The sequence below is a fragment of the Erigeron canadensis genome, chromosome 9, assembly GCF_010389155.1.
Source record: "Erigeron canadensis isolate Cc75 chromosome 9, C_canadensis_v1, whole genome shotgun sequence".
Taxonomy (NCBI): Eukaryota; Viridiplantae; Streptophyta; class Magnoliopsida; order Asterales; family Asteraceae; genus Erigeron; species Erigeron canadensis.
In genome coordinates, this window is record NC_057769.1 from 3,053,142 (window position 1) to 3,074,236 (window position 21,095).

The 21,095-nt window shown below is 33.2% G+C and overlaps 2 protein-coding genes across 2 annotated transcripts; both read right to left on the reverse strand.

The window, feature by feature from the left end:
- Positions 1-1,680: 1,680 nt before the first annotated feature.
- On the reverse strand, positions 1,681-4,097 carry LOC122582209 (11S globulin seed storage protein Ana o 2.0101-like). Its single transcript, XM_043754568.1, has 3 exons — positions 3,803-4,097; positions 2,189-2,909; positions 1,681-2,011 (listed from the first exon to the last, which is right to left on the reverse strand). Exons 1-3 carry the CDS (start codon positions 3,996-3,998, stop codon positions 1,858-1,860), a joined length of 1,071 nt encoding a protein of 356 aa, XP_043610503.1. The 5' UTR covers positions 3,999-4,097; the 3' UTR covers positions 1,681-1,857.
- Positions 4,098-16,008: 11,911 nt separating this feature from the next.
- On the reverse strand, positions 16,009-20,889 carry LOC122582020 (UDP-galactose/UDP-glucose transporter 5-like). Its single transcript, XM_043754365.1, has 11 exons — positions 20,423-20,889; positions 20,095-20,208; positions 19,663-19,755; positions 19,477-19,542; positions 18,961-19,059; positions 18,778-18,857; positions 17,913-18,025; positions 17,744-17,832; positions 16,681-16,767; positions 16,528-16,596; positions 16,009-16,367 (listed from the first exon to the last, which is right to left on the reverse strand). Exons 1-11 carry the CDS (start codon positions 20,534-20,536, stop codon positions 16,248-16,250), a joined length of 1,044 nt encoding a protein of 347 aa, XP_043610300.1. The 5' UTR covers positions 20,537-20,889; the 3' UTR covers positions 16,009-16,247.
- Between the last annotated feature and the right edge of the window lie 206 nt (positions 20,890-21,095).

Here is a 21,095-nt window from a genome sequence, read left to right on the forward strand (position 1 = left end):
TATATAGATTAGGGGTGTTCGTGGTCCGGTTTTGACTAAATCTTAAACCAAACCGGCATTCCCGGTTTCAATATATATTAACCAAACCAGACCAAGTATGTTGTTTAACCAAACCAAACCAAACCATGTAAACCGGTCTGGTTTGTCCGGTTTGACAGTTTCAAGGTTTTTTTTATTTTCAAATAAGTTATGCATTTTTCTGTATCAATAATTTTTTAAATTTTTTTATCACACGTATAGAAGCCAGGAACTCTATAATCTTAATATTAATAAAAATATTGATAAAGTTACAAATACTTTGTGTTTTATACTTACAAAATATGAAATATTAAAGGTGTTGGAGGACTCGAGGCTCAATATTTTGATCTTTGAGTGAAAATATAATGAAAGAATGAAACTCAAAAGATAAAAGGATAAAGTAAAAATAAGAAAATATGAATGTAAAAGTTGGTTTATATAGATAAATTAGTGTAAATATATACATATATACTTTTGATCCGGTCCGGTTTTTGACGGTTAACTCATTACTCAAACCGTAACCAAACCAAGGAACCCAGTTTTACAAAATTTAAACCGTCGGACCATACTTTAGCAATTCAATCCGACAAAACCAATCCAAATAACCCGGTTTGGTCCGGTTTTTACGGTTTAACGGTTTGATGAACTCCCCTAATATAAATGTTTGAAGGAAAAACTACTATGTTTCAAATTGACTAAGTTTTTAAAATATAAATGGTTGAAATTCAAAGATATAAATCATATTAGGTGGGAGGGAATCTTTATCAAAGTATATTGATATATTAGTATTAAATTTTTTAAAAATATAATAAGTTAAATATAATGTTCTATATATATATATATGTTGTAATCATTCATCATTGGATTAATAGCAAGTGGTAAAAAAAAAGTCCCTCTAAAAGGGTTTGGTTTGATTCGGAGAGACTTAGGTTCGAGTTTTAATATGTTGTTGTGCCTTTAGACGAACTATTTGAGGGTTTTTCTTCCTAGTAAGTATTTTATGATGGAGCTATCTAGCATTAACCCGGTTAAAATAACATAATTTAGATTGTGATATTTGATCCACACTTGGAAAAAAAATATGTTGTATTCACACATAGGTTGTGTGGAAAAGAGGTTGCTTCTAGTTACTACTTATAACGATAACAAATGAATTTCTCATACAACAAATACAAATTTTAATGCTCAGTGTAAACTAAGCTCATTACATAAAAATCTAGAAAAAAGTACGCATCTTATAGTTTTTAAAGATTAATCATATTACTACATGTATAAAAAAAAGTTCAGTATAGGTCGTTACTCGTTGGGAAATCACAAAGTTAGTTGACCATTCTCACATTTCTTTAGATACTTCGGAACTTCATATTTGAAATTGACTATAACAAAGTCAAAGCATGAAAATGTAATTGTGTAAATCACTTTCTGAGCTAAATTTCGACATGAGTTTCAATCACGTAGAGCACGCACCACTTCAAATGGCTATCGCAGTAATTCCTAATTGCTGGTAACATGCATGACAGATCAAGAAACACTACTCTGGGATCTTTATCAAAACTAAATTTGATCGTAATTGATCATCAAGTCACTGATCAAAATTACAAATTTGATAGCAACTAAAATACCTATTCACAATCAAACAAATCATTCATTAGCAAACAGGACTTCGGAAGAATAGTACTGCATTCATCGCACAGAGTCAGAGGCAACAATGATCCAAAATCAAGTCACTCATCAAAAGGTTCGAAAAACAGTAAAATGAAACCATGCAACCAAAATCCAAAGAAATTATAAACTACAACCTAATACTAACTTATTATTTCCAAAATCCCTATCCGACACTCACTTTGTTGGAGCAAAGAAGATCTCACTGTTCATCCTCTTGGAGCGGAAGGTCTTCTCAATCTCAGGGGTCACATTGAAAGAAGCCTGCAGCACCTCAGGAGACAACGCCTTCCACACAGATGTCCTTCCAGCCATGTGAGTGAAGATCGGGCTGCCAAATACAAACAATTACTCATTGTCAAAATTAGATTCAGCAATTATATGTAAATGGGTCGATATCAAGTTCATAATTTTATATCTAAAGTGTCCAAAGTATTAGATTATTGTTAAAGTACTAATTATACTAAAGTCGCCCAATTTACTAAATAAACAGAAACGGAGGACTTACTTAGGAGTAGTGATGATGGAGAACCATTCCAGCCCTTCATCATCGGAGATCTTGGAAACAACAAAGAACCTTGGAACAATGAACAAGTTCCCAGCCTTAACAGTGGTTTCAAGAACACGTTTCCCATCAACACCGACAACTTGAGCACGTCCACTGCCCCTAACAATGTAGGTGACTTGAAGAGCAGAGTCACACGAGAATCCAGGAGAGCACATAGCATTACCATCCAGCCTTACAAGATCAGCACCTAAACCAACTTCACCAACCAAAGGCAAGTTCTTTGTGTTCAAAACAACCACTCTACCTCCACCCTTAATGTCAACATCCAATGGAGCTTCCAAACAGTTCAAAGCCATCCCGTTCCTATGGTCTTTGTTGGGCTCGGGCATCTTAGCACTAGCGTCAACTTTGATGATTCCATTGTCTTTTTGGTTACCGACAAGTGATGTAGCAGTCGCCTCATCTACATCCCAAGCACGGCACACAAACTCCGTGGAGAAACCAGTGAAGATTCCATTGGAACCAGTCAAGAAAAAGTCAGTGAATGACCCTGGCTTGTGGGCAGTTTTGGTGTCGCCCAAGAAAAGGATTTGAAGCTCGGTATCCTCTTTGTTGTACCACCAAGTTACGACACCGAATGGGAGAGCAATGGCATCACCTGTCTTGATTTCCAAGACCTTTTCTTCTTTCTCAGGTAGAACAATACCAGCAACTCCAGTACCTTCAAAAATTACACGTATTTATGAATTAAAAGACATAATTATCATATTCTAACGAAAAGAGGACAGAAACAGATAAGTTGGTAAAGGATCAAAATTAGGCACACATAAAAACAAATGAAATGTGAACAATGTGGTCCATAAACTATGATAAATATATGCATACATATATGATTAAACAGATAATACAGTGAATCATATAGGGCCCATAACACCATACGTTAATGTTAATGATTATAAATCTTTGTTAACATTACTTTGCATACACTAAACAATAGAGAACTAGAAGTCAATAGCTAGCTAGGTAGTGCAATTAAGTAATTAACTAATACAATTTTCGATATGGTTTTGGAATCATTCATCTTAAAATCGAATAAATAACTCATCCAAACTCAATTATTATCGATCCAGCAAAACTATTATTATTATTATTAATATCAATTAATATTAATTAATATCAAAGATTAGTTAAAATAAAAATATGTTGTCACGTTATACATGTGTGTACTGCTTGTCGAATCAGTATAATAAATAAAACAAAACTCATATCAAACTAATGACACTAATAAGTCCGCAAACGTGTTTGATTACGTAATTAGATCAAACACTAGCCAGTTAGTACTCTTCATTAATCAGATTACTTATCAAAAATCACAATCCATCAAAGGATATCACGAAATTCGAATAATCCGAATCCTAAACACATTCATAATATCCATCTAATAAATTACTATAAAATATAGTAACAAATCGAATCACAAAAACAGTTAATGATTAAATTACTGATCAAATCATAATCACACATTAAAAACTACATTATGATCAATAGATATATAAATACCTACAAAAAGATATATATATATATATATATATATGCAGAGATATATAGATATACCTTGAAGAACATAAGCAACTTTAGCAGAATCGGAATAGCGCGGGAGAGCTAAGCCGTTTTTCGACAAAAAGAGTTTGCCGGCGCCGATATTGCCTTGTTTAAGCATTGGAAGTTCATTAGGACACCATGCATGATATGATCCACCTGCACCTCCATATGATTTCTGAGCCAACTTTGGTGACAAATCTAGTTCCATTTTTTTTTTTTTTTACTGACTGTAAAAATGATAGTTAATAGTAAAAATTAATTCGATTGAAAAGAAAGGAGAAAATTTTGGGAGAGAATAAATTTTGAGATGAAGAAGGAGGTGAAAGAGGTGAGGGTGTATTTATAGTAGTTTGGCAAGTGATTGAGTTTTTGGGTAGTTACGGAAAATTTGGAGACTTGAGATCCGGTTAATTAATTCAATTCATATTTTGAATTCTTCTCTAATTCTTATTCCTATCCTATCTTTTATATTTTGTTAAATTCAATTTTTATTCAAGAATAATATAATACTCCGTAATATTTAGTTGTATTGGTATTTGAATTTGAAGATGGATAGGATAGAATTTTAGTTATTTTATTTTTAACTTTCTAAAAAAAATATAATTTCGATAATATTTACATTTATAGGAAAGGATATATGTAATCTAATCTAATTCTATTCTATATCTGTAACTAGATAAAGTTATACGTGTAATATTATTTATTATTATATTATTCTTTAACATAAATAGTTCCGATAATAATATCTATATTTATAGGATAGGATATATGTGATGTAATTCTGGATATAATTATAATTATTATTCATATTATATTATTCTTAACATAAATAGTTTACAGCTTTTAAAATTTGTATCATTAAATTATTAGAATTAGAAAGATACATATATATGGATTTCTTTCTTATGTTTATCTAGGATATGTACTTATTAAACTTTTAGTCCTATAATTTATATGGTTTTTCTTTTAACATATATAATTTCTAAATTAAAAAACTTTACAATCAATTATGGATAAGATTTTTCGTGATATTACATACAATTTAAAACTTAACTTTATCTTCAAACTAAGTTTCGTAATGTAACCACCTAAAAAAATGGATATGTAACCACTTAAAAAAAATTATGGCACGTGAATGTAACCACCTATGCCCGAATGGTTATGTAATGTAACCACCTAAAAAAATGGATATGTAATTGAAGAACCTTCATTATTCTGGTTATGCCATGTAACGCGTTACCTGTAGTGAAGGTAACCGGTTACCTTTACCGTTGACCCTCGTTGACTTGGACACGTGGCGAAAGACTGATGAGTTTTGATATAAAAAACCTAAAAGCGTTATTATCTATCATTTTCTCAATTAAAAACAAAAAACCCGTAACCACCACCCAACAACCCTTCTTCTTCCTTCTTCATCTTCCCGCCATAACCACCACCAAAAACCCAAATTACTCCGATCGTCTTTGGATTCAAAGATTATCTCAGCCGTATGAAGGTATTTCGTTTTCCTAATCGTTACATCTCAATTTCCCCCAAAATTCTAGGTTTTTTTTTTTTAATTTTTTTTCCTCCATTTTTTTTGTTTATTTAATTCATCCTAATCTTTATGTAATTCTTTTGACCTAAAGTGTTATTTTTTAGTTTTTGATCTAAAGTGCTATTTTTGAATTTTTTTTTTATTTTTTTTTTTTGCAGAAATGACAGAATTACAGTTATATAAATTTCAAGTCCATTATGATGGGTCTTTCATGGAGGATCCATTACGTTATGTCGATGAGAAAGTGATGACCCTCATGACCCCGACCATAGATTTGGAAGAGTTGGTACATCACATACACCAAGAAACAGGTACTGAATCTTCTGTTATGTATTATAGTGCTGGGTCAATTGATGAACATTTGGAGAATTTGAAATGTGAAAAGGATTGTCGTGTGTTTTTTGACCTTCTGCAATCTGAGTATGAATTATAAGTGTTTCTTGACTACTATTCTATAGATTTAAGTAGATATGTTGTAAAGGAAAAGCATAGTGATGATGAGATTGATGAGAGGGAGGGTGATGATAATATTAAGTCTAAAACAGAGTATGGTGAGAGTAGTAGAGGTCCAGTTAATGATGAGAGTGATGATGATGGTTATGTTGAATCTAGCGAGTCTGATGCTAAATCTGTTGCATCTTTAGACCATTTAACTGAGGGTGAAGATGAAATTAGGGAGGTTAGGAAAGGGAACCCCATTGCCAAGATACCAAACCCAAGGCAACTTCCACATCTTGGTGGCAATAAGCCTATTAAAACAGTTGAGGCAGATGTGAAGAAAGGAGTTCATGAAGAACATGAAAGCTTTTTGAAAGAGTTAATTGAAGCATTGAAAGCCAAGGATGATTCTGATGACATATTTAAACCACCACAACCAGAACCTCCTAAATTCCCCATTCATGATTCTTCTACACATTGGAAAATGAGGAGACCAAAGGTGGGAGAATTGTATGCAAACCATAACCAACTGAGGGAATGCCTGTCATACTATGCTCTTGCCAATGGGTATTCTATTTGGTTTGAGAGATCTTGTAAGACAAGCATAATTGCTAGGTGTAGGACTAGGCCACCTAATATCTCAGACCCAGAGAAAGGTAAGCAGAAAAAGAACAAGAGATTCCCTGCAATTCCAAGAAAGTGTACCTTTAGATGCTATGCTAGGTGGATGGATAATGAAAAGTCTTTTCAAATACTGACTTTGGTTGATGAGCACACATGTGCTAGAAACTTTAAGTATGGGTCATTGGTGGACTACAAATGGATTGGAAAACACTTTGCAGACAGGATTAGAGCTCAACCAGAAATCAAGTTGTGTGCCATTCAAGACTTAGTTATGAAAAAGTACAAATGTACCATTTCACATCATCAGTCCAGGAGAGCTAGAACTTATGCTTTGTTAGAGTATGAAAAAACTTTGGAAGAGAATTATGGGTTGTTAAGGTCTTATGGTGAAGCAATATTGAGAACAAATCCAGGCTCTACAGTGCAGTTGGGTACTACAACCAATCCAGATGACAAGTGTTATTTTGACAGATTCTACATTTGTCTATCTGGTGTGAAAGAAGGATGGAGGTTTGGGTGTAGAAAGATTGTAGCTTTGGATGGGTGTTTTTTGAAGAAGCCATGTACTGGTGAGTTGTTAAATGCAGTTGGAAGGGATGGAAACAACCAAGTGTACCCAATTGCTTGGGCAATTGTGAATGTAGAAAATAAAGAGAATTGGACATGGTTTCTCGAATTGTTAAGTAATGATCTCCACTGCCCAGAAAGTCAAGAACTTACCTTGATGTCTGATCAACACAAGGTAAATCCTGTTAATATATTATTTACTTGTTAAATCCTGTTAATATACTAACTATATTAAATATACTAAATATACTTGTTAATAATGCATACACTGTGGACATTATATTATTTACTTGTTAATATGTTATTTACTTGTTATTACAAAATATACTAAATATGTAGGGCTTAATTGAGGCTGTCAAGGATGTCATGCCAAGAGCAGAACATAGACAATGTGCTAGGCACATCTATGAAAACTTCAGGAAGGTGTATAGTGGTGTTGAGTTCATGAACCTATTTTGGAAAGCTGCCAAGTCATCATACAAAGCACAATATGAGTCTGTCATGAAAGAAATCCAGGTAGTAAATGCTAATGCATATAAATATTTGATAGACAAAAATTCTAGTTCTTGGTGTATGGCTCTTTTTGAAATTCATAGAGGATGTGAGGCAGTTGAAAATGGTTTTAGTGAGTGTTGGAACTCTGTCTTGTTGAAAGTTAGGAACAAACCAATAATCACTCTGCTAGAAGCATTGAGAGTAATTGTTATGCTTAGATTAAAGTCTATGAGGGAGTTAAGTCAGGGTTGGGAGCATGATGTGTGTCCATCTATTAGGAAAAAACTAGAAGGCATAAAGAATGAGAGGACTTGTTGGTTGACTATACATGCTGGTGGTAGTTTATTTGAGGTTAGAAATTACAATAATGCATACACTGTGGACATGGATGAACAATCTTGTACTTGTAGGATGTGGGAATTAAGTGGCATTCCATGTGTGCATGCTATTGAAGCAATCTATAAGTGTAACAGAGAACCAGAGGATTACATCTCTTGTTGGTTTAGGAAATCTGTTTATGAAGATGCTTATAACAAGGTTGTGGTTCCAGTTGGTGGTATGGATACCTGGCCAGTAGTTGACTCACCCAAACAATTGCCCCCAAAACCTAGAACTATGCCTGGCAGGCCTAGAAAGAAAAGGATAAGAGCTGCACATGAACCAAGGGTTGGGTCTAATAGAGTCACAAAACATGGTATGAAGATGACATGTAGGAACTGCTGGGTAGTGGGTCACAACACAAGAACATGTACTTCAGAACCCAAGGAAAGACCCTCTCACATACCAAAGCCAAGACAAAAAAACTACCCAAGAACAAAACCACAGCCTGCAACTCAATCAACTCAAGAACCAGACCCTGCAAGTCAAGAACCACACCCTGCAAGTTAAGAACCACACTCTGCAACTCATGAAACCCACTCTGCAAGTCATCAAACACACCCTGCAAGTCAACCAACTCCATCTTCCCACCATGCCACCCAACCAAATGTTGAAATTCAGTCTGCAAGTCAACCAGTAGAGAGGCCACTCAGTCCAGGAAGGAAATACAGGTTTACCAAAGGAGGACATAAGTTTGTGACTTCAGGAACACAAGTTGGTGCAAGTACAGGTATGGATTCTCATATATAGGTATTTTTGTTGCAAATGTGTTTATAGTTTTAGCTATTTTAATTCATGTATTTTTGTAGGAACTTCAAGTGTTGGGACATCAAATACTGTCAAGGGCAAGGCCAAGGTTGTTACAAGGATTGGTCAAGGTACATTCAGCACTCAACCAAGGGTTGCCAACAAGGAACCAGTGAAACAAGTCAAAAAACAACTAGGTTTGAGGCAAAGGGCACCAAGCTACAGGGCTTTAAGAGCCAAACTTGCCAAAACAAAACCTGGTCCTGGTCTAACAGAGGATGATGCATTGGTAGTTGAGTAGGATAATGGGAAATTAGGATCTTTTGTATTAGCTTTTGAAACAAACTTGTTAGCTATGTACTGCTATATTGTTAGCTATGCACTTCTATATGCAGACATGATCATGTTTAGGAAAGACTTACTGCTATATTCACATGATCCTCTTTTGGTATGTAATATGTGAAAAAGCTACTCACATAATTTGCACTGCTATATGCAGACTTTTGGTATGTAATTTGCACTGCTACATTGTCTTTTGGTATGTAATTTGCACTGCTATATGCAGACTTTTTTTACTTTCTTAATATGCATTTTCTGGTCTTATTAACACCAACACTTCATTTTATTTGATTTCATTTCTTCACAATATATTGAAAACCACAATACTTCATTTCATTTTTTCATTACTTAATAAAGATTACAAACACATTATACGACCAACACAACAATTACAAATGATAATAATGCAACAATAAAAATCAAAACAAAAACCAGAAGGTCAAACATGGGCAATTTTGACTTTGTAAAAGTCAATTAAGCCATTTTTTTCTTCATCTGCTTATCATCTGCTTCATTTTCCTTATCATCTTCTTCTTTAGCTTCTTGAATCTTTCTTTGTGAATGAAGATCGTAAAGCAAATCTTTGTAATAATCACTTGGCAATGGTTCATCAAGAAATCTGAAACTGGTACAATGTGAACTAATAACCTGTTTTGAACCCAAATTTTGTTACTTTCCAGTCAATTAAACAAAAACCCTAACCCAATTTCACATTATATCAAAGAAATTTAGAGAATCACAAATTAGGGCAAACTTACTTTAGGGCACTTGATGAATCGACGGCCTGGATTCTTGTTTGTCCAAGAAGTGAGAATACGCATCTTGGCCTCGCAAGCACAAAAGATATATCTACCTCCCTGATTTGTTGATGTTGTGGAGGATGATGATGAAGCCATCGGGGGAAAAAAATCGAGGGAAAAAAAAAGAAGGAAAAAGAAGAGGGAAGAAAGAGAGAGAATGAAGAGTATGAAATTCTGTTTTTTTTATCCGTTTTATATATTTTTAATACACACGTGACATGCACGTGGTCTAACCGGTAACAAAAACGGGTGTTATCCGGTGCGTTACATGGCATAACCAGAATAATGAAGGTTCTTCCATTACATATCCATTTTTTTAGGTGGTTACATTACATAATTATTCGGGCATAGGTGGTTACATTCACGTGCCATAATCCCTATAAAAAATTGCTTATATATTATATTCTGAAAGTCAAAATAGGCAAAACATCTCAATAGTAATCATAATGATTTATATTATAGGGGGCGATGTAAGCCTGTGTTCTCGAGTTATTTTTATAAAGGAAAGGAAAGAAAAAAAAAGAGAGGTGAATGGAAGAGAAGGAATGGATTTTCCTTCCTTCCAAATTATCTAAAAAATGGTAGGAAAAAAATCTTAACAAAATCTATTGAATTCTCCTTTCATTTCATTTCATTTGTTTTCTTTTATCTTCTTCTCTTAATTAAAACTCAAGAATACAAAGGTTTTTAAAATCCGTCACAATATTTTCCTTTCCCTTAAAAAAAATCAATAACATAACCTATTAAAGCAAGAAAAAAAGATTATCTATGAAAAATCTTAATAAAAAACCCACAATCTTTTCCTTTCCCTTCACAATCTTCTAATAAAAAATCTAATTTGATTTTGTTTATGTTTATGGGTTATCCATGAAAATCAGTTATCAATCCAACCACATGCATATAAATAAAAAAGTTGCAAAGGCACACAACTAACTTTTAGATCCTATTAAAGCAAGAAAAAAGGGCTCAAATTAAGTAGAAGATAGCAACATAAAGTTTCAAGTACCATCCCATACTGAAGTCACTCATAGTGAATCCTATTATAGGTGCGATATAAAGTTATTTCAAAAATCAATCACAGTGACAACTAAGCTTGAACAGCTTCTCTTACAAAGCTGCAACAAATTTAGGTATGTTAATAATTTAAGCCAGCCCAAAACTTAGACCCAAACCCATAGACAAACAAATAATTTACATGTTTTGCAACATGGGCGTCAGAGTGGTGGCTATTTCTACCATATTAAATTCTGTTAAAAAAACAGGTATAAATTAGTTTTGAAAGGTAAATATATCATCAATTCATTATTGTAATTATAAATTCTAAATATTAAATGCAATCACCTATGAAAAAGTACTGAGATGATGAACGAATTCTTCGACTACAAAATTGATACTTGAGTTCACATCGACTATCCTTGTATGACACTATTAAACAGTGTACATGTTAAAAAAACATATATTTTGCCAAAAAAGTCAATATAATTATATCAATAAAGGCGTAAAACGCACCACATCACAAAGAGCCTGAATAACACATCGTTTCCCCACTGTCATGGTATAGACATTCGGCTCACGTAAACATCAAAAGGCTGAATCTGGTCATACCGGAAAGGATTATATCAAGCACGCTTTGACTTGATTTGAAAAAATAAAGGAAAAACTATTATCATGGACATTTTTAACAAGGTCATAAGAAGCTTTAACCCCCACGCTTTTACAAACATCATCTTTCTTAAAAAGTAACCATGTTTGAATTTGAGATTGTGAAAAGAATCCCCAAAAAGCTCTAAAAAGCCATTCAAGGTTTGTAAAACAAAATTGCATCCTGGCTCTAAGTTTTTTTGCAAACATATGCCATTTTTCTAACTGGAAGATGGTTAGACTGTGTAAAGAAACCGAGTGTTCTTAGAGCACAACTGCCATCGCCCAAACTCTATCAAACCCGAACCATCCCGGATAAAAGTAAAAAACGAAATGAACACAAATTTAGAAAGAAAATGATAAGTATGGAGATTTTAAAAAATTAGATCTCTTTTCAACTCTCCAACCCCTATGTACCTTTTATAATGTCTTTTGTATTCGTCCATAGGAAAACCATCAACAAGTAGCACATGGGCCAAAAGGCGCTCACATATCTAAAAAGCATACACACCATATATCATACTATAAGCAAAACAAATGTAACATAAACATTAATATCAGAAGCGAAAGAAACAAAAAATATGATGTACATCTACAACTCCATTAATGTTGATAAACTGTGAAGAAAGTATGACCGTTATCAAATCTAGTAGCTTCTATGTGAGTAGAACCGAATAATCAACAAGACCGCATGTATAATGAAATAGAGCGTGGATGCTAGCTGGTCTAGAGCTCATGCGGAAAGATAAGAGAAAAACAGTTTATTTAAAATACTATGTGTTCCTAAAAAAGATGCATAGAACTTTCTAAAAGATTAATACTCATTCCGGAAGGAACATTAACCAGATATGGCAAAAACTCTCTTAAGACGACAATCTCGTCATCTGTTTGCAACGCACGATACGTAATTTGAAATTGGAAAAGTTCAAAAGCTACAAAATTTTTAAAGTTGCATATAATAATGAAAATTTCATTAGAAATACCAGATGGCATGGTGCGAGAAGACAGTTTGAGTTAGAATCACAACGACCGTTCAACAAATCGTTACAAAACTTATCAAGATCAAGACCTAAACCCTGAACATTGGTGCATAATAAGATTTTTATTTCAATCTTGTTTTAGATCCTTAAACATAAGTGGTTGTATGCTCCAATGTTTAGCTGTTCAAGTCTTGATCTTGACTAGTATTATAACGTTATGCTGAACAATCATTGCGATTCTAATTCGATATGTCTTCGCAGTGTGCCATCTAGTATTTCTTTTGAAATTTTCTTTATTATATGCAACTTCAAATTTTTTGTGAGATTTTGAACTTTTTTAGTTTCAAATTATGTATCGTGTGCTACAAAAGGGTGACGAGATTGTGGTCTTAAGAGAGTTTTCGCCACATTCAGTTAACGTTCCTTCCAAAATGAGTAATCAACATTTAGAAAAGTTCTATGTATTTTTTTAAGGAATACATAGTTTTTTAAATAAACTGTTTTTCTCTTGTACTTATACGCGAGCTCTGGACCAACTGGCATCCACACTCTATTTCATTATGGAGGCGGTCTTGTTGATTAATCTGCTTTACTCACACAACAGCTACTGGATTTGATAACGGTCATACTTTCTCCATATTTTATCAACATTAATGGAGTTATGGATGTACATCATATTTTTTGTTTCTTTCGCTTCTAATATTAATGTTTATGTTACATTTGTTGGTTTATACTATAATAAATGGTGTGTATGCTTTTTAGATACGTGAGCGCCTTTTGGCCCATGTGCGTCTTGTTCATGGTTTCCTATGGGCGAATACAAAAGACATGATAAAAGGTACGTAGGATTGGAGAGTTGAAAAAAGATCCAATTTTTTTAAATTTCCATACTTATTTTTTTCTTTCTAAATCTGTGTTCACTTTGTTTTTTACCTTTCGTATAGGATGGAAGAATTCGGGTTTGATAGAGTTTGGGAGATGGCAATTGTGCTCTAAGAACACTCGGTTTCTCTACGCAGTCTGACCATTTTTCAGTTACAAAATTGGTAAACAGAATATGTTTGGCAAAAAAAAGCTTGGAAGTGGGGATGCGTCTTTTGTTTCACTGAACTTGGAGTGACGGCTATTTCTATCATACTAAATACTGTTAAAAATACAGGTATAAATTTTTTTTAAAAAGTAAAGATATCATCAATTCATTATTATAATTACAAATTCTAAATATTGCATGCAATCACCTCGGAGAAAGTACCAAGAGGAACGAATTTTGCAATTACAAAATTAAAACTTGAGTTCAAATTAACTATCCTTACACGACACTGTTAAGAAGTGTACATGTTAGAAAACATATATTTCGCTAAAAGTTTAATAAAAATGTATCAATAAGGGGGTAAAACGCACCACATTACAAAGAGTCTGAATCACAGCATCGTCTCTCCATTGTCCTGGTCTGGACATCCGGCTCACGTAAACATCAAAAGGCTCATTTTGGTCATACCGGAAAGGATTATATCGGGCACGATTTGACTTGATCAGAAAAATTAAAGGAAAAAACTATTATCATGGGCATGCTTAACAAGAATATAACATGAATACCAAGAATCCAATTAGGAAAAAATTGTAAAAAACACAAGAATATAATAAATATATTAAAAGTATTAAAGCAAAACGGAGCGCAATAAATCAAAAAGGAAAAAAAAAGATTTAACAAACCAAGATCACAAGAAAAAAAAAACTAAAACGAAGGGTAACAAAATCGAAAAGGAAAAAAAAAAGATTTAACAAACCAAGAAGACAAATATCGATTCAAGATAAATATTAAGAAACCAAAAGGAAAAAAAGTGTTTAAGAAACACAAACATAAGGAGGAAAAAAAGACAAAATGTGACGCAATATGACAAAACACCATGCGAGTAAAATGCCACATGGCTGCTTCCAATAGTGCTACCTATCACAAATTGTGTGGCATGAGAACTATTCATTGTTTATTGCATATAAATATTATTGTAGGTCTTAAACATTTATGAAGAAATTATACTCGGTCGTTTTCGACCCAATGATTATCTATGTCTAGCGAAGAGTAGTGACAAGTGGCAAAAAAAAGTTAAAGGACACGACACTATTCATAATCATCCTCTTAATATAGCATATATAGTAATTATGTTTTATTAGCAAAAGTTCACTCTATCCATATTGCATAGAAGGAAAGCCTGAAAAACACAAAATAACAATAGTCCTACGTTTCGAAAACTCTTCCCACCACGGAATAACATTTGGTGGGAATAAAGGTCTTGCAATTGCATCCCTTAGGGAAGTTGGTTTTTTGCCTTATAATTTATATAGGGAACAGTATTTCAGGTTATTTTATCATTTGATGGATAGAGCTCGTGCATGAGGAATTTCATTGTTGCCATAGTAGCAAAAATAGCCGGTTCTTTCACCATTATACTAATATGAGCAAAAGATCGTATTTAGAGATATGTTTGTTTAGACTAAATCCACGTCAAACTCCTAACGGATGATATCAACTCTAGATCATAGTGATCAGTGCTTTCAATTGTTTTACTTATAAATTGTTTCACTAAAAGAGGAAGTTAATCAAAGATGGACAATCCAATATCATGGACGTACTTTCTGGACGCCATATTTTTGATTTAAGACGATCACTAACATACTCAGCTCTTAGCATATTGTTCTAACAAAAAAAAACAATATTTAATTATTTATGCATGAAATAATATTGGAGTATTGGACTATTGGTTAGAGCAACAGATGACACATTCAATATAAGTGAATGAAAGCCAAAAAAAAGGGGGGGGGGGGGGGGGGGGGGGGGGTAATAGCGGATTACATACGAAAAAAGTTGACGGTAACAATCATGCCGCATAATCATTCTTATAACCTCCAAATTGGTGGGGAATGCTTCATTACCTCATACTCTATAATGATTGATCACATTATACTAAACGAATCACTTTTAAAGATTATTATTATCATTCCTTACCTCTTAAAACATCTTTTCAAGCAGCCCCTTATTGTATCAGCTTCTATCATAAAGGTGTTGGAATTTAGCTATTTTATAATGGACAAAGGAGTAAAATGAAAATAGAAATAACATAATTCTTTTTTTAAAGTATACATATGATTTGTGTGGTATTGAAGTTCTACAAACGCAATGATTAGACAATAAATTCTAGCATTGGGTCCCTTTACATGCCTATATTCATGGGAACAGCTAGTATGCTTGGTAAGACCCCTGTTTTGGTCTCGGTGTCATGATTTCACTCACCGCGGGTTTAATATTGATAACAAAGCCCAACACATACCATGGAGGAGCGACCGAATCATTATGGCATATGTACGTGGAAGTTTGGTGGCTTTAGGGAGCTCTTCAAGTACTAATGACCTAATGTACTCCGAGCCATTGTTGCTGGCAGAGTGCTTATCAGGTATGACAAGCAACAGAAAGAGGATTTGATTTTAGCATTTCAACTTTACGTTTTAGCAAAAAAAATACATTTTTGAGACCTCAATGGTCCAGTCCGTACAGCCTAGTCAATATCCTACAAAGAACCTCGATGCAGACGGTTTTAAGATACAACTTATATTTTCTTCAACTTTGTCAATATCAATATAACTAATTTCGCACTAAGGTTTTGACCATTCAATAAATACAGTTAAAGATAATCACCGACATATTCATTTATCTACCTTGGAACATTAAGTTAAAACGTATATAAATAATGAAGAACTCAAACAGAACAAAAAAACCAAAAGTTGTAGATGATCAGAGGCTGCTCCTACATATGTAGTCTTTGGTTTGCAAGTATTTGCAACAACAGAAAAGGGTGGTTGATTCTATAAGTGTATCCAAAATCGTTTACTAAATCCTAAGAGGAAACCACTTTGTATCATGCAATTGCCTTCAACGGCACAGCTGCTTCTTCATCTGACTTGTGTATTGAAGGTAAAGATTTCTCGGGTCTTCTTTTCAAGAAACCCCTTGCATAAAGGGATCCGAAGACAATGATCTGCATAATGGTATTTGGGGTGGTTTATGAGTTTATTAAACATACATAAAGCCATAAAGGATGTAAACTTGAGGCAGCAAAAATTGCCAAATTCATGTTAATTTTTAAAATCAAGTAAATGGATTGGCGATTGGCAGATAGAGTGTAAATAGATACTTACGGCTCCAACGCATTGTTCCACACTAAGTGGATGACCAAACCAAACGCACGACAGTAGAATACTCACTAACTACAAAATTAAAATTGAAGATTTTAGGAAGACATAAAAAAGATTTCAATGATATAAGAGGATTTTATCAAAAGTTTCTTTTACCTGTCTAGTTGTCATTATGGTGGCAAATGTAAGAGCCCCGAATGTGCGGATTGTGTAAGATATGAAGAATTGACTGGCTGTTGCCACCTGCACTCATACAGATAAGATAGATTAGAAAATGTACGCATCAACATTTGACATTGAAACCTAGTTCTGTTGAAGTTCAAATTTGGTACACATTTGCTGTTTAAAGCATCGGATATCGTCGCCGGACGCCACATCAGAAATCCCCACATCTCAATAGTCAATTCTACCCAGGTTATCGTTGCTGGACAACGGACACCTATAAATATAATTTTTGAATGCCCAAGCCACATGTTTTTTCAAAATCAATTTGGAAGTTTTCACACATAACTTTTAGATAAAAAGAATTTTTTGTAATTATTTCACTTATAAGTTATAATTATATTCATTTATAAATTGTAATGATTCATTTACAAATTGTATTCATTCACTTATAAATTACAAGTTTCAAATTATCGGAGATAATCACAAAATATAGTAGGATAATGATAAATCACAATCACAAAAAAAAGTATGTGGCGATTATTATGTTATACAATGTGATTATAATAAAGGAAAATACTTTCTTTCAAACTTTTTTTATACACAGTTTTTATAAGTTAATCTATTAAAATAATTACAAAATACTGCCTGGTAAATGGTAATCACATGACAAGTAAGTGATAAGTCTCTGAAAGTTGCTACGAATTATAAAAAAAAAAAAAAATTAAAAAAATAAGTGACGCTGATTGGCAAGAAAATGCCGAAGCCGACCGACACTGGTCAGCGTAATGTGGCTTTTTAAGTTTCTAAATAATTTAATAATCATTTCAGATTTCACTAGTGTTTTGGTTATAAGTATGTAATTTTACAAAAAAGCCTAGCCTGCTTCTCATTCATAAAACATTAAATCATAATCTTGGGCCCTCTCAAATCCAAATACTCAACACTAAAACGACAATGATTGGTTGTAAAATGAAGACTAAAAATAAGATGCAATGAGTAAATGAACACCATAGGGCAATACCAAAGACTATATATATATATATATATGACTTACCGTTGAAAGCAATGCAATATCAAAGAAACAGTCCTTGTGGCGAGTAACAAAATCTATTGCCATGAGAAGATTACCCTGCATCATTAGGCCTACCAAAAACAAAAAGAATTGAATATATTTATTGAATTTGCATGATGGAATACTAAAATTCAAACTAGAGACACTTTACCAGTCAAGCTGAGTAGGCATGAACAAAGAGTAGTGTAGAAAATCTGATTGTAAATTTCCATATCATATCCTTTAAACAACTTATCTTGAAACGTGCTAGTAAAGCCATCAAACCTGAGAGAGCAATCATGAGCAATTAACTATAGCTGGCACAGTCCATCCTAAAGGCTAACATTATCACAAAATGTAAGGCTAATATGTTATACATATGATAAACCAAATCCTCACAACGATTAATTATCTACAATGACAACTTCTATATATGTTATATATTATCCATTCAACATTTCATCTAGTTAACACTTGCCATATTAAAGCAATAAAAACTCACAAATTACATTTTCCCTTTCACCTTCATGTACTTAGAAGGTGTTTGCGGCGTTTGGACGTCGTTAAAAGTAAATAGTCATATATGAAGTCAAAACAACCAGTTTTACGTGTTCAGGTAAACATAATACGTTTATAACTGTCTGATATTCAAGGGTCAAAAGTCAGAACTCAAAATAAGTAAATTTGGATAACTACATAGTAGCAATCACAGAACTTATTATTGTCGATTTGACATAATGATGAAGATACTTAAATAATAATTCATAAAACTGAATATCTAATCATGAATCTAAAGCTTAAAGTTGCAATAAGCACTTGGAAATCTAACTATAGAACTATATCTGGAATTACCTAGCTTGCTATCTCTAGCTAAGAAACTGATTCATTTATTACAATCCTAATTCTTAAAGTTACAACAATTCCTTTAGAATGTTATATTCAAACACCTAAGCATTGTTTTCAAACATTAAATAAAATACTTGGTTTCATCTTATGTTTTGTGACATGAATATATAAGTCAAGATTGTGTCAAATACCCCAGATAGCCAGCCATCAAGGAGACACCCCACACTGTATTTTCCCTTCCGTTGCGGTAGGGACTTATCTCACTTGCACCCTACAGTCAGAAAGCAAAGAAATTTGTTACTCGTTTTCTTGACTTCTCAAAATGGAAAAAGTGTATATTCATTGGTTGCAGATCGGCAAAGTGTAGTATTTACCGGAAACAGAATAAATAATGAGCAACCAAGGGTAACTAGTACAGCCAAAAAATAGTCTGGCCCTTTGTACTTCTTTTGCATGATTAGGGTTCCCCAAATCTGCACAACATTATCATAATTCATTTCGGTAATAGAAATTATCTAAAATAACAATGCCATGTAAACGCATTAACCTGAATGTATACTGCATTGCTTTAAAACGTTAGACGCTACACAACTAAAGGGTGTTTGATGTGCATTTTGTAGCTAACCATTTTGACTTGGGGATTCAAAATCAGGGAATCAGCTGATTATAGCTCAGATAGATAGACACCCTCTTACCATTTTGATCATAGATAATCAGCAAGTGAAATCATAGTCATATCTACATAAACACTCGAAACTGACTAATATGACTTCAAATTACAATAATCAGATAAACTTCACATCCCGACAACCTATAAAATAATTAAAGACTACTTTCAGTGAAGCAGTTTTCACCACTTAGTAATTCATATTTAGTACTTTCAAACTTACCATTACTGGTATCATTTTGGCACACTTGGCTAAGGTCTGAACAGGAAAGCTAACGTATTTAAGAGCCTGAAAGCATAAATACGACAAGAATGTCAATATGCATCTCAATTGAAGATTATACAAGCAACGTAAGATTTTTATCATAAAATCATCAAATTAGAAATTACAGTGCAATGAAAATTGAACCTCGTATTGACATGTTGTAGTTAGTATGTTAGATATTGATACAACAGCATACTTGTAAATTGGAGCAACAGGGTCCAACGTCTTTTTACTCGTCTGCAATACAATAAAAAATTAAAGTATAATCAAACCTAAAACGAGCTATACCGTTTTTTCATAAGATGCTATGCTAATTGGTATTTATTGTTAACACAAACACTTTATGTTATTTGCCGCAAAGCTCATCATTGCACACCTACTTTTAACCAACTTTAAACTAAACATTTTCTCTCCACTCAATATCTTGTAATTCTTTCACTATAATATCCTTTCCAATCAATTATTTGCATTAGCCTCTTAAATGATCATACTTTGCCAAACGCTAAAAGACATTGTTATCGCTCTACTATAACTTTAAACATCAAACTAAATCCCAAAGAAACAATCATTACTCACCAACAAAAAAACTGCAGATACTGCCGATGTGGTAATTCGGTTACAAAAAACAAGAAACAACGAATGTTTGAAGAATTCATGATCTGAACCGTACGGAACTTTCATAATCTTCTCCTGCAAATTAAAATACAATCAAACATTTTCATCATTTAATATTACATCTTTACACAACTAAAACTATATCCCAATATATTCGATAATGCGCTTCATTTCGACAAAAGCATCAAACTTTATAACAGATAATCAAAACCCACAAAAACCTTGTACACCCCATATAATTAAACTAGAAAAAAGATAGAAATATATACATATACATATATAGATATACCTGTAAAACACCATAAATGACAAGGGTAGACATAATTCCAACAACAGCAAAAGTACCCTTTATAAATTTATTTTTATTTTCCTTGACATCTGCTACTAGCGGCGGTTCTGTCATGATTCCGACCACCGCCACCACTGTCGCCGACAATATCAAAGTACACTATGTGTGTGTGTTGTGGAATGAAATGAAAATTGTGTGTGTGTGTTGATAAACCCTAGATTGGAATGTGAAAGGAAACGTGCCGTAAAGGGGCTTCAGAGTGTGTGTGTATATACAATATATATATATATATATAGAGAGAGAGAGAGAGAGAGAGAGATAAGTGTGTGTATATGGATGATCGAAGGGCGGTATCACCGGCGGGTTTCTCTCCTTGTTTTCACCGGCGAATCGCCGATACAATAAATCTTTTGGGTTTTGTGGGAAAGTATGACTGCTTTTTTTATATTTTATTTCATTTTATAATTATGTATAGAATATGTATAAAATGAAATGAAATGATGGGAGTCACGCCTTTCCGTTGGTTTTACGTTATTTTAATCGATTGGATCGTATTTTTGTTTTTATTTCTATTTTAACAATAATGATTAAATTGAAATATATCTATACTTATTTATATAAAGTAAACTATCTCTTTCCTTTTAAGTAATTTAAACTTTAAAATAACTATTTA